Genomic DNA, 15,715 nt, shown 5'->3' with positions numbered 1-15,715 from the left:
AAAGATAGGAAAGCAAGTAATATCTAGAGAAAGGCCACGGAGATTATCAGAGGGCTGGAACACTTCTCTTCTGAAGACAGGCTGAGAGACCTGGGGTTGTTCAGCCCAGAGAATTCTCCGGGGAGACTTTCCAGTACCTGAAGGGCCTAAGAAAGATTGGGACAAACTTTGTAGCAGGGTCTGTTGTGACAGGACAAGGGGTAATGGTTTTAAACTAAAACAGGGTAGATTCAGACATAAGGAAACATATGATGAGGGTGGTAAGGCACTAGAACAGGTTTCTCAGCGAGGTGCTGGATATCCTGTTCCTGGAAACACTCAAAAGTCAGGTTAGACAGGACTCTGAGCAATCAGATTCAGTTGAAAATGTCCCTGCCCATGGCGGATGGGGAGGGGATGAACTACATGACTTTTTAAGACTCTTTTCAACCCAAAATATTCAATGATTCTATGATCCTGAATCCTAAAGCTGGTAGTTAGAGTAATTAAGACTTAGTGGGACAGTACAAGCCTGAGATCTTGTTGCTTGTGCCAAGAACCAATCATGCATTTGATGCAGAAGTCACTGAAACCAAGAGCTGTTGCAGGACTCTTTTATCATGCACTATTCCTTAAGATCTAATGAATCCCAGAGGATGATAAGGCACAATCATTTGATGTACTGCCTGCAGTCATTCATTCAGTTTTCAAGTAACCCTTCACAATCATGCAGTCCTACTGTCTCTCTGGGCCTCCTGTATTGCTCCATGCAGGATTCTTTCTCCTGATCAGTTTAAAGCAGATCAGCTTGACAAAAACAGCTTTCCTCAGCAACTGATAGATGTCCTACTGTCTATCTAGCACCAGATCTAATGCTTACCCTCTCCCTTCAGCTCAGAACTATTTGATATTTATGTGACATTAGCTGATTTTTAACTTCCCTTTGCTGATCAGGACTACACACATCTCAAACCTGAACAAGAGATTTAGACATGAGCTGAAACAGCTAATTCCAAATAAAATTGCACCCCCACTCTTCTCCAGTCTCCCTTGACCATGAAGACTGAGTTTTACTTGGCATTTTGCTCTTAATGGTGAATTATTAGGTGTGGCATGGTTAGATACTCTTTATCTCCATTAAATCTTAATGGCTGCATTTTGCCTTTTGCTACTGAAATGGCTCATGGAAGTGAATGCAGTTAACGGACTCTGCTATTAAGTACAAGTTGCTTGGAGATATAATAATGATACTTCAGAGTCTCTCCCACAATTTGCTAATGCAAAATTCACAATCACATTTAAAGTCATTTTTGCTAGTCAAACTATTAAGGTTTAATTTCAAGGTGGGAATTGTACTTAAAATTACCATCTCATGAATATCATGGAACATGATTATTTGTAACTCTGTAACATTGCTTATAAGGCATTAAGACTTTAAAATATAGCCTATTAGTTATTACTGTAACATTCAGTCCACATAAAACTGGACATGAGCCAATAAAATTAAAACCTTTTTCAAAAAATTATGTACAGAAAAAAATCTTTTTTTTTTTTGCTAGAATGTCTTTTACTGCTTGAAGGCCAAGTTTGAAGTGGGCTGTAAGCACTAGTAGAACTTTAGTCTAAGCAAAAAACAGTCGCTGACTATATCTTCTTTTACATTTTTTTACTCAATAAATAACCATATGCATGAAGCCTAAATCAGTGTATAATTTAAACCCAAGAAGGTTCTTTATTTTCTTCTGATATATTTACAGAGTTTAAAAAAAGAGAAAATCTAGCCTGATCTTCATTTTACAAGTTACTCAATCTCTGAGGTTTTTGCTGTTGTATAACTTTTGCATGGCTAAAGGTTATAATTCAAAAAGAGTTTTCAGCTAATGGACAATCAACAGCTTTTCAGAATAATTGTTTCCATTGCTAACTGCTTTCACTGATGAAAAGTCCATTTATATTCAGTTTTATATTATTTTCAGCCACTGCTTCTTTGAGTTTCACCTCTCCCACCCTTACACACTAAATTCACTTAGGTGAATTTTAGAGTTTGGAAATAGAATTGGTTTTGTGTTTCTCTCCTCTTCTTCAAACAAAGCAGGAAAAAGAAAGAACAGAAAACCAACATTAACAAGACTAGAAAAGTTTAACAATAAAACGGAGAGAACATTCTCCCAGCTATTTCAAGTGTTCACATTTAAAAGCCCACATTACATCATTTGGACAAGTTTAGTACGTAGTGTAACAAATGATTGATTAAGGGTCCCCTGAAATGTGGGAAAACAAAATAAAACAGTGTAGGCATTATCAATCTCTAAGTCCTTTATAAATCCTAAGTAACAAAAGTACTGGCAACTCAAGCAAGCATTAGGGTTGCAATTTCAAAAGCACTGAACCTCACTCACTTGAAACATGAATGTTTATGCATTGATGTTGTGATGAAAACATTGCCTGAATAAATGTCAGAGTTCCCACTTTGCAGATGCAGAACTGAACTGAACACTTTCACAGGTTTACAAACAGAATCCACCTTAGCCAACAGGGCAAAACAAAGGAAGACTTTTGATCCCATGTACTGCTCATCCCCTTAGACAACAGACATTTCAGACTAAATGAGATCATTAAGATTCATGCTTTAGGCAAACTAATGACAGATTTACTCTATAATTGCTTACAGATTTACTCTATAATTTACTCTATAGTTGCAAAGGAATAATAAAATTACATAAATTTTCTCTGTTAGGAGAGAAAAGCACAGGTTGAAGTCACTTAAGTAAACATAAGCCCTAATGAATTTGTAGGTCAGTGCTTTTGAAGCTTTGATGTAACTTTGAATTTTTTCTTATTTAAAAAAATCAAGCACGTGAAACCAATAATGTATACATTATGATAATTTTGGGGTCAGCAGAGAAGCATCACAAAACTGAAAAAGCTTGGTTTGTTTCACACAAAGTCTTCCACAAATCCTATGAGGAGATACTTGATTGTCTCAGCAATGCTGCTTTTCCAAGCGACGCACAGATGACTAAGGGACTTGCACAATTCCAACCTGAGATTTAATTGTTTTCTGTTCATTATAAATAATATTTTTCTTTAACAAATTTAGCCAGGGTCTGAGCTCTTGTTGAGCATCCGGTTCGCAGAGGTCTCAATTACACAGTATGTTTCTTTTGTTCTGCTTTATATTTCTGTCTCTGGCAATTACCATGCAGTTTCTTTTTGCTTATGTCCTGGCATAGCAACAGGGCATAAATTTAACATCTAAACAAATACTGAATAACAACAACAACAACAACAAATCTTAAATGGACAAAAAAACAGGAAAAAATACCCCTTTTTCCCTTACCATGTTGAATACAGCCATGGTTAATATTATAGCAGTGGTTGTCAATGTAAGAGTGATCCTTGGCCAAGGACGGTTTGCAATTATTCCAGATGATTTCAGGATCCACAACAATGAAGCTGATGCTTTCTTGCTACATTGCTAGGTGCAAACAGTTTGGAAAAGAGAAAAAAAAAAGATCTTTAGTATATTTAATTAGAATAAACAAGAGTAGAATTAAGATATCTTAAGACTGAGGGTAGTAATAATCTTACAGCATTGCACAGAACTATTTAACTATTATAGTCTCTCGAGAATGACAGATCATGATTAAACATGAACACAAAGAAAAATTTATTTAAAATATCTGCCATATTATCACTTCCATTAAATAATTATAATTTGCAAATACCTTACTAAATATTCAATACATACTACTAATAATAGCAAAATACAGAGCTGACAGCAGAGTCATTACCTTTAACAGCATCAAAACCTTGAAAATGAACTGACCTGCCTTGACTTAATTGAAAGAGTCATGTTTAGTAGCCTCTGGAAACTCCAAAATGTAAATAATGACTCTGCAAAGTCTTTGACACAGAATAAAGGCTAGATGTATCCCTGGCAGCCCACAAAACAGAAAAGCTTTCAGGCTTTTCTTTCATCTTTTTGGAGTCTTATTTGATAATTATTTTAAATGGAAAATAATTCAGCAAAGCAAACCAACCTTCCCTAAAACTATCCAGAAGGCAAATAAGCATTTCATAAAAAACTGGATGTAAAATTTGACAAAAAATATTTAGTGAATAGAAAAATTTTCTTGTATAATGAGAAAAATTAACAATAAAAAACTCTGACTCATTTAATCTGTTTCTAAGAAGACATTGCAAAGTCTCCATTCATAGATGCACAGTGCCTAGAGGCACAAGCAGCTCACAAAGAATAAACAACGATTTGTGACACATCCAATAAACATTAATTTTCCCAAAACTTTAGCAATGAGGAGATAAGGTTGCCTAGAAGCATCTTGTGCCCTTTCCAAATGTCAAATTCAGTTTTATGCAAACTCCTGTAAAAAAGGCAAAGAAAATTTAAGGAACATGACAATCCCACAAAATTAATTGGTTTTTTCAACGTGCGTTTTCTATTTACTTAATATTATCTGAGATGGCTTTACATATTGTTTTCACCCTTGCCTCAGCCATCAGCAGAGATACAAGCTCAGGAAGTCTCAAAAATGGGAACTCAAGCACCAAAAACTACCAAAAATAGGACTTATTTTACAGCACTGATCTATTTGTTCAGGTTCAATAGCTATGGCACATCATGCTAAATTACACCATTGCCCTACATGTGGGGTGCATTTTGCATGACAATCTTTATCATTCTGCACGTAAATACTTTGCTCCTAATTATACATTATTTGGACAAATCCACTGTATATGCAGAGCTTTTTTCACATATTGTTTCCATTTATGACAGGGAGTTTTGCATACTGAATTGGACAGATTCTGAATTCAGTTCCAGGAAGGTCAAAACAATCACTGGAATCTTAAGGACAGACAAAAAAAAAAGGAAAATATCAAGCAGCTTTTATATAAATATTACTCTTCTCCCTTACTAAAAACCCACCCAAAAACCTAAACTCAAAGGATCTGCATTTCTGAACAAAGAATTCCTGCTCAAAAGCCTTTTTGACTCCCCAACCTTGTTCTTTAGTCCTAAGTACACAGCAAATTTCAAGATAATTTGAAACCACACATAGATTTTACAAAAAATTTTGTCATCCCTCCCACTTCAGTATAGTAAAAAGCACAAAGTATTGATCGCTGCTGTTACTACAGGAGGGAAGTGTCCCGATGGATGCAGGGAATGGATCTGAGTGAAAATGAATCATTCAGTTATCTGTCCAGTCTGCCTAAAACCCAATTAGTCAGGGAGCATGGATTTATGGCAAATTAAAACAGTCATGAAATCGTGCCCTAATTACTCTTTACCTTTATTATAGCTCACCTGGAGCTTTACTACAACTTAACCTATGTTGTTCTGTGATTTTCTTGGAAATTTAAAAGCAGCTGGATAAGTTTAAATTGCATTAGACACGGGAAACTAGATAAGTACACTGAGAAGGCTCTAGGAATATAAAATAGCTAAGAGGTTTTTTTTTATATATATATATATATACACACACATATATATATATGTATATATGTATATATATTTATACATATATATGTATATATGTGTGTATATATATACACACACATATATATATGTGTATATATATGTATATATGTGTATATATATATATGAAGCTCTACACTGTGTTCTTTCTGAATTACATTACATTACAGACCGTTCAAAGAAAGCCTTTAGGATTAGAAATTCCAAGAAAGTAAGCTAATGATGGAAATAAATTATATGGTCTAAACAAAATAAATTGTATTATGAATTTTACAGGGTTTATACTACCTGATGAGAGGCTAATCAAATCAAATACAAATGGTGATGCTCAAAAGGGCAATGACAGTTGATGAGTAACATCGTAAACAGAAGCCACTGAATTTGCTGCTTCTAAGATGATGGAAAGAGATTTCTGCAGTCATGATTTTTGATGGGAAACCTACCAAGAACCTTCAATGAAAAACCTTCCTTTCCAGGATGCCCTGGAAAAAGTCTCCCTTTCCAGGGTGATTCCTGCCTAAAGGGCTACCAGGCTAGCACAGGATAGTTAATTTTGCTAGTGGGCAGAAACTTGGAATTGTGTAAAACACGATGGTATACCTTAAGGGCATTGTGGGTATGTGGAAAACTTACATGGCATTTAGGGGATGGGACACAGGAGAGGAAAGCAAGGCATAAACATGGATCAGAGATGTACAAATATAGGTAGATGGTGACAAGAAGGGATGAAAGGAAATGGATGCAGGTGAACACTTTTCTAAATGAATCTATTGCATATTGTTACTGAACTCTGTCTCTAACTGTCCTCTGTGTAAATGCAGTCCTTATTCTGAGCCTGCATGCCTGTGAATAGCAGCAAACTTCATGCTGGACTAGATGGCAAGGGGCACAGGATGGTGCCACTGGAGAGAGATCACGTAGGTGTACAACTGAGGGCGTCAGGAGCTGAGCTGTCTCAGACCAGTCCCCGAGGAGACCCACAGGGTGTATGGGGGAGTGTGTGCGCAACCACAAACAAAATTCAAACAGAACTGGTTGGCAAACAGGAGATCTGAATTTGGAAAGACCCAAGGGTTGAACTAGTCACTTTGCAAAGGGGGCAGAGCCTGGGTATGGATATTGTATTGACTAAAACTCCACATGCCAGACCCACGAGTGAAAGTGTGCCTGAGGATGATGGCAGTCAGGAAGTGTCTATCCCATCAGACCTGATCCTCCAGAAAGAAGGAACGAGACCATCAGTGTAGATCACATTTACATGGGTGCTGCACATTGTTACATGGGTGCTGTAGGAGAGCTGTTCTGTCCATGGATCTCTGTGATTGCTCCTCGGTGTATGGTATATGCCCATTTTCCTATTGGGAACACATGCCCAGCCTCACTACAGGTGGCATCTCAGACTTCAGAGGGAGTGGGACAGGAGGATCCCCTCCCTGGGATTGAATTCCATCACATTTTGCTTCAGTGGGTTGGGAAGGAGCACGTCCCAGCTCCTGACCTCCACTGGGCCCAACAAGCTCTAGCAGCCCTTACTTTCAATTTCAAAACTTTAAAAATTACGTCTCAGTAAAAAATGTAAAACCATGTTGGAAAAAAGGTGTTTTAGTGTCGTGTTTTAGTAGCGCTGCACAATGTCAATTGAGTTTTCTCTACTCACATAAACAATTTGTGTTATCTTAATGGTTTGTGTTATCTTAATTCTGAGGATAAAACTAACTTTCACACAGAACAAAATCTCTGCTGAACTCCAGCATCTAACTGCAAGAATGTCGGCATCAGTTGATGGTGACTTTTCAAACTTTTCTACTTTAACATTAGTGCTTCCAATTGTTAAATTTGAACTTTATTTGTATTTGAAAGTAATAATTGAAAAAAATTATAGTATTGAATTGCTGAGACTACTTAGCAATGGCCATGCTAAGAACAGCAAGTATTGCTGAGAACTCCCTTTGTTTTCAAAGTGTCTGGAAAACAGGTACAGGTTTATGTAGCTTCTGTACTAAAATGCCTTGCAATAATTCCAATTTTTCTTTGCTTACAAGATTTTTGAACAATATCATCTGACCCTGCTAATATATTTCAGCAAGGAGGAACTTATTTGGCTGATTCTCTACACTTCTTCAAAAATTTTTTTCTGATATCATTAAGGCAAAAAAAAGGAACTTTATCACTTAGAACAGGCCTGGAAAACAACAGAAATTTCAAGAAACAATATATCATTCAGACAATGTGATTAATCAATAAGAGGGATTATTTCAATTGCTCTTCCTAAAATTACAAGACACTGATGGCTCTAGCTAGAAGAACAATGTGAGTTATGTTAAGAGTGAAACTTTAAAAATTAAGTTCTAGGTAGTTTTTTCCACTTGTCAAACAGAAGCACAACAGAGTGATGTATTTCTTAACAGTCTGTTTAATGCACAGCTCTGAGTTCTGGAGGGGAAAGACCCCTGTTTATTTCGCACATCTGCCCTTCCCACCTTATGTGTTAAGCCAGTGAGAGTCCTGAAAGGAAAACTTGTGACAAATACCCCAAAATTTTTAAGCCATTGAGTAGATATTCCCTGGAAAACATGAAAAAATACACTGTTGAATAATAATTCTCTGTGTGAATAACAGATTTGCTGAACTTCATTTCACTTTTGAGCAGTCCAGATCCAGCCCGTGTGTAGTACTTCTGCAGCAGTTCAGTACTGCTGAAAATCTGGGAAATCCCTGGAAGCAGAACTGGAGGGGTGAGGTTAATCATTAAAACCACTCTTAAAAGCAGACTTAGGCAGGTTTATTTTGCTGATTCCATCATACACTTTTATTGTGTTATGTCTCCTTTGCAATTTTCTGAATAAAATGGAGAATGAGATTAAAGAACGAATCAGTTGTTGAAAGCATGCAAGGAGGATAAAACATCAGATCTCAGCAGCATTAGAGAGTATCACAGTGTTTATTCTAAGTGGAGCTTGCAGAATACGGTTCAGTATTTATCATTTTCTGACTAGAAATAATAGGTATTTGTAGTATGAGAGGTGACTAATGTATTATCTTTTCATCTGAACATGTTAAATCTGATATGACAGCACAGCATGATAATGAGTAATAACTTATTTTGAAAATTCAGGACATTAAAAATGTATCCTATGTTGTCTTTCCACACACAAAAACCTACTTCAGCATTTAATAAGATGAATGCTGTCTTTCTGAGTGGGATCAAGGAACTGGTGCGAGAACTAATTGTGACAGCTATGTTGTAGATGAAAGACAGTGTTTCAAGAGCTGTCACACTTCTCCTTCAGATGCCAGTTGAGGTTGGAACATCTTCACTGAAAACTTCTTATTTACAGAAAGCCAGTGAATCAGATTTTCTATAGTTCTATTGTTGTTCTTTTCATTTTGCATTCAAACACAACTCTATACTTTACCAATATTGATGCTTCAAAGAATGCAATCAAGAGAAACAAAATTCAGATTTTTTACATGCTTGTTTTCTCTCAGAGTTGAAGAAGACACCAAAGTTCAAACCCCTAGAACTTGCTAACAGAAATTACATTCACCTAAGCTTGGAGAAGGGGGATTTTGGTATACAGACACAAGCTTTTACTTTACATACTTATTAATGCTCCTAATGTTGACAAAAAGGACCAAAGTACTTCTAAAACAAGTACTTTAACACCAAAATTTTTAATTTCATGGTGGTATCTGTAAGTCTAAGCCACGAATTTTGAATCATACAAAATGCATCCAGGTGAAAAGTCTACTCAACTTCTACCTCATGCAAGTGACTGGACAAAATCTAGAATCCTGAATAAAGAAATAACAGCAAAAACCAAAGTCAGCATTGCGTTTTTAATTCCACCATACTTTGCAGTGTTAATTATCCTTTACAATAGGTCATGTTAAAATGCCCATGTGGTTCACTTCAGCTGCGTCATTCGAAGGAAAGAACACATCAGTGTTCCAGGCTGACCTGGAACAGAGGCTGGACAGAGTTAAGAAGGAATAAAGTAGGTATTTATTAAAAGACCTTCAAAGGATACACCTTGGGCAGTACAAGAGCCTGGCCATAGCTCTTCCCAAGATGGACCCGAGATGGATGATCGGTTTATAAGTTTTGGTCCATTGACATACTGGGGTTAATTATCTAATTACAGCTTCAGGTTATGAAGTCCCATCTCCTCAATTTGCCATTGTTTACACTTTCTGTGCCCCAAGCTGTGACTAATTCCTTGGTTCTTGGGGTGGAAAAGGATTGTTTTGTCTAACTAAACTGTGGAGAGAATTTGCTAACAGGCGATATAAAGTTCAGAGTCACACACTAAGGCAGTGCAGAATCTGAAAAATATGAAAACTTAAGGCATCATTTTCTCACCATAGAGGCTTGACAAAGCCTTTACCTTGTCGAGTCTCTATTCTAAATGTCTGTTAATAATAGGTAATTAATAATACATAAATATCTAACAACAGTGACTATCTAACAGTAAATACAAATATGCCTTTAGGCAGTCAGAATTCAGTCCTGGCACTTCCTGTGCTGCTTTCCTCACTCAAGAAAACATACAATCACTGTGTTATCTGCTACTTTAAGATGTTCTCAGTCCCTCCCATCAAGGTTTTAATTTTTCTCAGGAAATATTAAGGGACCACTAGCTTTGAGAAGAATCAAACCTGAATGACATTTTAAGAACAATGCTCAGGGCACTGAATTAGAGGAAGGATTTCCAAATGCTGCATTCTACATTGGCCAAGTCTTGATCTCCAAGTGAGATTCTACCATTCGAAAGCCATCTCACAAAACAGGAGCTCTGATCTGAGCCCATATTCCAGTATTAGCACATCACAGGTATCAGCTCTCAGGTAATGCATGTACAGACCACTAAAAACAATCTGGATGCTTTCTGCTTTCCTGCTTTTTTAATAATAATAGGAAAATTTGTTTGTACACTTGGAAGCACAGTTGGGTATTTGAAATTAACTTACAATCTCATCATGGGCAAAAACACTAAAGGGCAGCATTGTTAGATTTAAAGAATTATTAAAAGAGAATTTTTGGCAAAGTAGACATAAAGAATGTGGCTTTCACCAAGTTAGGAAATTCTTCAGCTGGCTTCAATCATGTAACTAATGTTGTAAACATGTAACTCAAGAAGTTGAGTAAGAAGAAGGATTTTTGTTAATGGCATCGGTACACTTAGAACAATTCCTGAAGTCTGAACATGGTACTTAACTAAGTGGTGATGGATTTGCTGTTGTACTGCCTCTGCTAGAGACTCATCAGAATGACTTTTAGGATTGATGACCCTCCTTCATGGACCCTGTTGTAGGTGCCAAAGTGCCTCTTTAGGTTTTCCTTGCCTAAACATCCCTGTTTTAATCTTCATTTACAGGCAAAGCCTTACTATTGAAGAAACAAAAGGGCCTAGATCTTTCATCTATATCTGCATTAAAAGACACTTATTTCAAAGGTAAAATTCCAGATTGAAAATAATTTCCAAGTAGTGCTGGTGCTAACATTCCTCTCCTTACAGAGCTTTTAAATATCTTATGTGTACACTGTAGTTATGACTCTACCTAAGTACCAATGCCAATTACTTTAGAATGAAATACAAACCCCTGCAAAAAAAAGGTAAAGAACACTCTGTATGCAGTGATGTGGTGTAAATAATGTGCTCTCTTCTAGCAGGAACAGGGCTCATGTACTGGCTGCCCTTTGTCAGAGACTTCAGTAACCTCAAATCAGACCATCTTTCTCAACTGTGAAGCCAGTTATTTTCTGCTGTTTATTCTGTTGGTAGTGTGTTCTTCTAATTCCACTATTCAATTGGGCATCTAAGAGAGACTATAAACATGTCCAAATGAGACGACATTAATTCTATCATCTCTGTTAAGTAGTCAAGTTTGCAAGGTATAAATATATGCAAAAAAATATTCATAATAATAAAATGTTACTGGCACAAAGACAATGTCACATCAATTAAGTGCAAGTATGTCCCAGGTAATGCAAACAGATTTTTGAGACAGTGCATAAAGAACAACACATAAATAACATCTGCTTGAGATTAATACTTCTTTGGTCAGCTACCTCAGCTACTTCAAAGATCTTTCTGCTGCATGCTTAGTGTGGTTTTTTCCCACTGAATGCATTACATTTTCCAAGGTATCATTTAGGTACCAGATGATTGCTTCCTTGCATACACAGCGGGAGGTAAAACACATCTAACACTTACCAGGTCTGAGGCATTTCACATGCATTCTATGAACTCATCTGTACTTCAAGAAGATAAAGAGAAGAGACACAGAAAATAAATGAGCTAAAGGACAATTACTGTCCTCTGTCCCTCTATCTGGGAAAGAAACTCTTCAAGGAAAAGTCAAAGAAAATATTCAAAATTAATTAAAAAGAAAGGCCTACATTTAAAATATGAAAAAATAAGATAAAATTTATATTTATGACAAAAATACTCATACACTTTAAGATTATGAGTATCTCTGAATACTGTCACTATCAAAAAAACCAAAACATATAAAAAAATTAATAGGCACAAAAAATAATTAGAATATAGACGATATAAATTCCTTTCATGGAATTTATATGCCATTTTAGCTAGGATTGAGCAAGGTTTAATGCCTATGGGCAAATGACTGTTTCTGTGAGACCTGTCAGCTATCCCTGCCCTTGGCCTGTTTGCCCAAGACCAGCAGGGGATGCCACAAAGAAAGGCTCTGGAAGTCTGTAACCTCCTTATTTGTGCTACGGTGCTGCATCATTTGATGGAAAGATTCCTATTCTTCTCCAATGGCTGAATTATCACTTCACCCCAGACTGAGCTGGGCTACGCTGCAGCAGAATCAATTAATAAACTCAGAGTGAAACAGTGAGCATAAATCTATTCTTACAATATTGCAATTAAATTCCATAAAAGCTAGTAATTTTAGCATTACAGTCTGGATTGAGTTTTTTTGTTTTGCCAATGAAACGAAAATCATACAGAGAAATTTGTTCAGTGTTGGTTTTTGAGGGACTTAACTCTGTGGTGGTTACAGCCATTTGCAATAGGTGAAGACTGAGAGTGCAAAGTGTCAAAAGTACTAAAACAAGCACATATAAAACAATGATATCCAGGTGTCCTAAACTGAACTTGGATTTTGCTGTCTCTACTGGCATTTCGGGTCCCACTCTGTAAATCTTGTAAGAGTCCTGTAAACATTTGATTGCTACTGCAGTTCTGGAGCTCAGGTTGGTGGTGAGGCCTGACCCTGGCTGGGCACCTTGGGAACACCAGGGCAAGAACGAGCCCAAAATGTTGGGCAGAGGGAGGAGGAGGGAACACAAAAAGAGAAACAGAAGAGGGAACCCCAAGGCTGGAGGAGCAGGCACTCCATGCTGGAGCAGATGACCATACTGCAGCTCATGGAAGACCTGTGCTGGAGCAGCTGATGTTCCTGAAGGAACTGCAGCCTGTGGAGTCCTTAAAACTGAGCAGGGTGGAACTGGGAAAGGAAGGAGCAGCAGAGAGAAATGTCTATGCACCAACCACTCTCCCCTACTTGTACTGGCTGACAGAAGGTAGAGGACTCTAGAGAGCAGAGGAGTGAAGGTAAATTTGGGAAAGGGAGGTGTAATGGTGTGGCTTTATGTTTGGTTTTGTTTCTTACAACACCAATCTATCCTAATTGACAATAAATGTCAGCAATTATCCCCAAGTTCAGTCTGCATTTTCTCTGAAAATAACTGGTCAGTGATCTCCCTGCCTTACCTCAAGCCATGAGCTTTCTCATTGTATTTTCCTACCCCATCCTTCTGAGTGAGGCAGAGTGAGTGAGGAGCTGGCTGAGTGCCTGGCCTGTAGCTAACTCACCCCATTTCATCTCTCAGGATCAGACAGGCACAAAACATTCTCAGGTTTTTTGGTGCATTTTTAGATGAGAGATATTTGGTGATTTTAAACTCTGTAATTGTGTGCAAGGGCATGTACACGCAAGCAAGTCTACATTTACTACATGCCTACTATAAAGGAATGCAAAATGTATCTCTTTAGAAAAAGAGGAGTGAAAAACCCCAAACAAACCCAAACCTATTCAGCCTTAGGATGATAAAGCCTGATTACTGTTAACAGTGGCACTGTTGTGTGAAAATTCAGATATCACTATTAGTTTCTTTGAAATTTTAGACTTTTTCTTTTAAAACAAAACCATTTACAGTGATGGGTCAGATAGTGCAATAAATATGCTACCAAAATATAACATAGGGTGTCACTGTGGTTAAAGCTGCAAAACAATGCTTGGATTTTGACACAAAGGAAGAAATCTTAGGGAGAGAACAAGGGAAAGGCAAACCTATTGCTTTTTCTGTTAGCTGTTTCCCACCTCGTGGAGAAGACCTAGGTTCTTGTCACCTTAAGAACTACATCCATGCACACGAAAAAAGACAACACTGCATCAACTATGGTCATAACTTTCTAAAATCTTCTTAGCAGCATAGTTTCTGTATTAGAGCAGGTGAACTCACAAAGACATGGACATAAATAACTCCTCTTCAAGTTGGTTATGTTAGAATATGACAACTGGAAAGTCATCAGAAATGAAATGATAGGTCTCCATTTCTATTTACAGTGTTTACAATACTTATGTGATGTGGGCAAAAAGGCATTGAAAATAGGTGTAAGATATAACTCAAATGGCACAAATCTACAGCTCTGACTTGGAATATTTCTTAGCCATCCCTTTAAATGCAGAAAAATGTATTTGTATTTCTCCTAAGTAATACTATGAATAAAAGCCTCAGGAGAATGTATTTGCCAGCACTTCTTGATTTCATTAGCACCTCTTTTTCCTACATGAAAAGGCTGGCTTTTCCTTGAAAGATTTTTTTAAAATTTGCTTATTCAAGAGTAGTACTCTAACTTCATCATTTTACTCTCAGTTTACTGTCAATAACAAAGAGAAGTCAAGTATTACATGGGAACTAATTTTTGCTGTTAAGTAATAGCAATACCTCTAAGACCTCACTCTAATGATTAAAAATATTTAAGAATATCGTTGCACTATATTTCAGATTAATTCCTGAGCAGTGGCAGCGTCCCTAACTTAATGGAAAGGTAACTGAAATGTATAATAATTATATTTTATTTTTAAAATGCCCTGGTTAATTACAAGCCTCATAAGAGAGACAAATTATAAAAACCTGCTTCCTCTGTTTTTTTTCTTTAACTACCTTGTCATACTGTTTTACTGCATACTGAAGTAATTGTCTTTTCCATGTGCTTTTTTATAAAGATCTTCCAGTTTTCTCTATGTGAACTTTTGCAAAGACAGAGAAGGAGAAGTGGGGATGCCATATGCAGACAGCATTCACTTTGTTACAAATCCTGAAACTCCTTATCCTTATAAATGGAGTTCTATGTTGGATCTATTTGAGAACTGAAAGGAGAGACATGCTGAAAGGCAAAATGGTTTGCTCAAGTAGTGAATTAAATTCTTAAATTCAGCTTAATATTACATACACTTGTAGGTATTATAAAACACCTGGAACACTCAGTGACAAAACTGGAAATTTACTAAAACATTTTTATATTTCAAATTAAATTGTTATGGTGAAATATTCTTTAAACTCAGAAAATGGTCTTATACAATGCTTAAACAAATACACAGTCCTGCAAATTAAAGCAATCATAAGATGAGTCACCTCCTGTAAGCACAATAGCAAAAAAAATTTTAAAAAGGCAATCTATCAAACAATAATGAAAACCTCTCAGATGATCCAGTTTCATATGAGAAAAAGAATATTAGTGTCAATACAGACAATTACTGCATTGGCATTTTCTGTTTTTCAGATAAATCAGGACATTTTACAGAAAACCAACATGGAAAAAACAATGCCCACAGAAGCCTGAGCATGCAAATCCTTCTTCCTTTAACTGGTATCTGCAAAGGCAGAGTGACTTGGCAGAATCAGAACATGTTATTTCAAAGAAACCATTAACTAATGCATTAGATTTCCTTGAATACCTACCAAAAGCTGTCCAGCAAAACAGATAAACAAAATGAAGGAAAGAAAGAGAAATGCAGCTCCAAATGAAATTCCAAGAATAGATGTTCTAGAAGAAAAGGAAAACAGGTATTAATTTCTTGGTTACACATTTCTAATTTGACATTTCTTTGTCTATAATACTGATGATATGAAAAAGTACTATGTGCAAGTTGCAACTTCCAAACACCAATACCATGGAAAACCAATTCAAACCC

General features: G+C 36.6%; 1 protein-coding gene across 1 annotated transcript in view; it reads right to left on the bottom strand.

Moving 5' to 3' along the window:
- Positions 1 to 15,715, bottom strand: part of ADCY2 (adenylate cyclase 2) — a 203,498-nt gene that overhangs the window by 30,186 nt on the left and 157,597 nt on the right. Inside the window, exons 15-16 of the mRNA XM_054284675.1 lie at positions 15,483 to 15,567; positions 3,320 to 3,457 (exon numbers count right to left, since the gene is read on the bottom strand). Of these exons, the coding sequence (XP_054140650.1) occupies positions 3,320 to 3,457; positions 15,483 to 15,567 (223 nt within the window). The remainder of the gene's footprint in view (positions 1 to 3,319; positions 3,458 to 15,482; positions 15,568 to 15,715) is intronic.

Source organism: Melozone crissalis, unplaced genomic scaffold (assembly GCF_028551555.1).
Source record: "Melozone crissalis strain CALT ecotype California unplaced genomic scaffold, PUWL_Pcris_2 ptg000042l_1, whole genome shotgun sequence".
NCBI classification, from domain to species: Eukaryota; Metazoa; Chordata; class Aves; order Passeriformes; family Passerellidae; genus Melozone; species Melozone crissalis.
The sequence above is the reverse complement of the archived record's forward strand: the minus strand, read 5'-3'. Positions and strand labels throughout refer to the sequence as shown.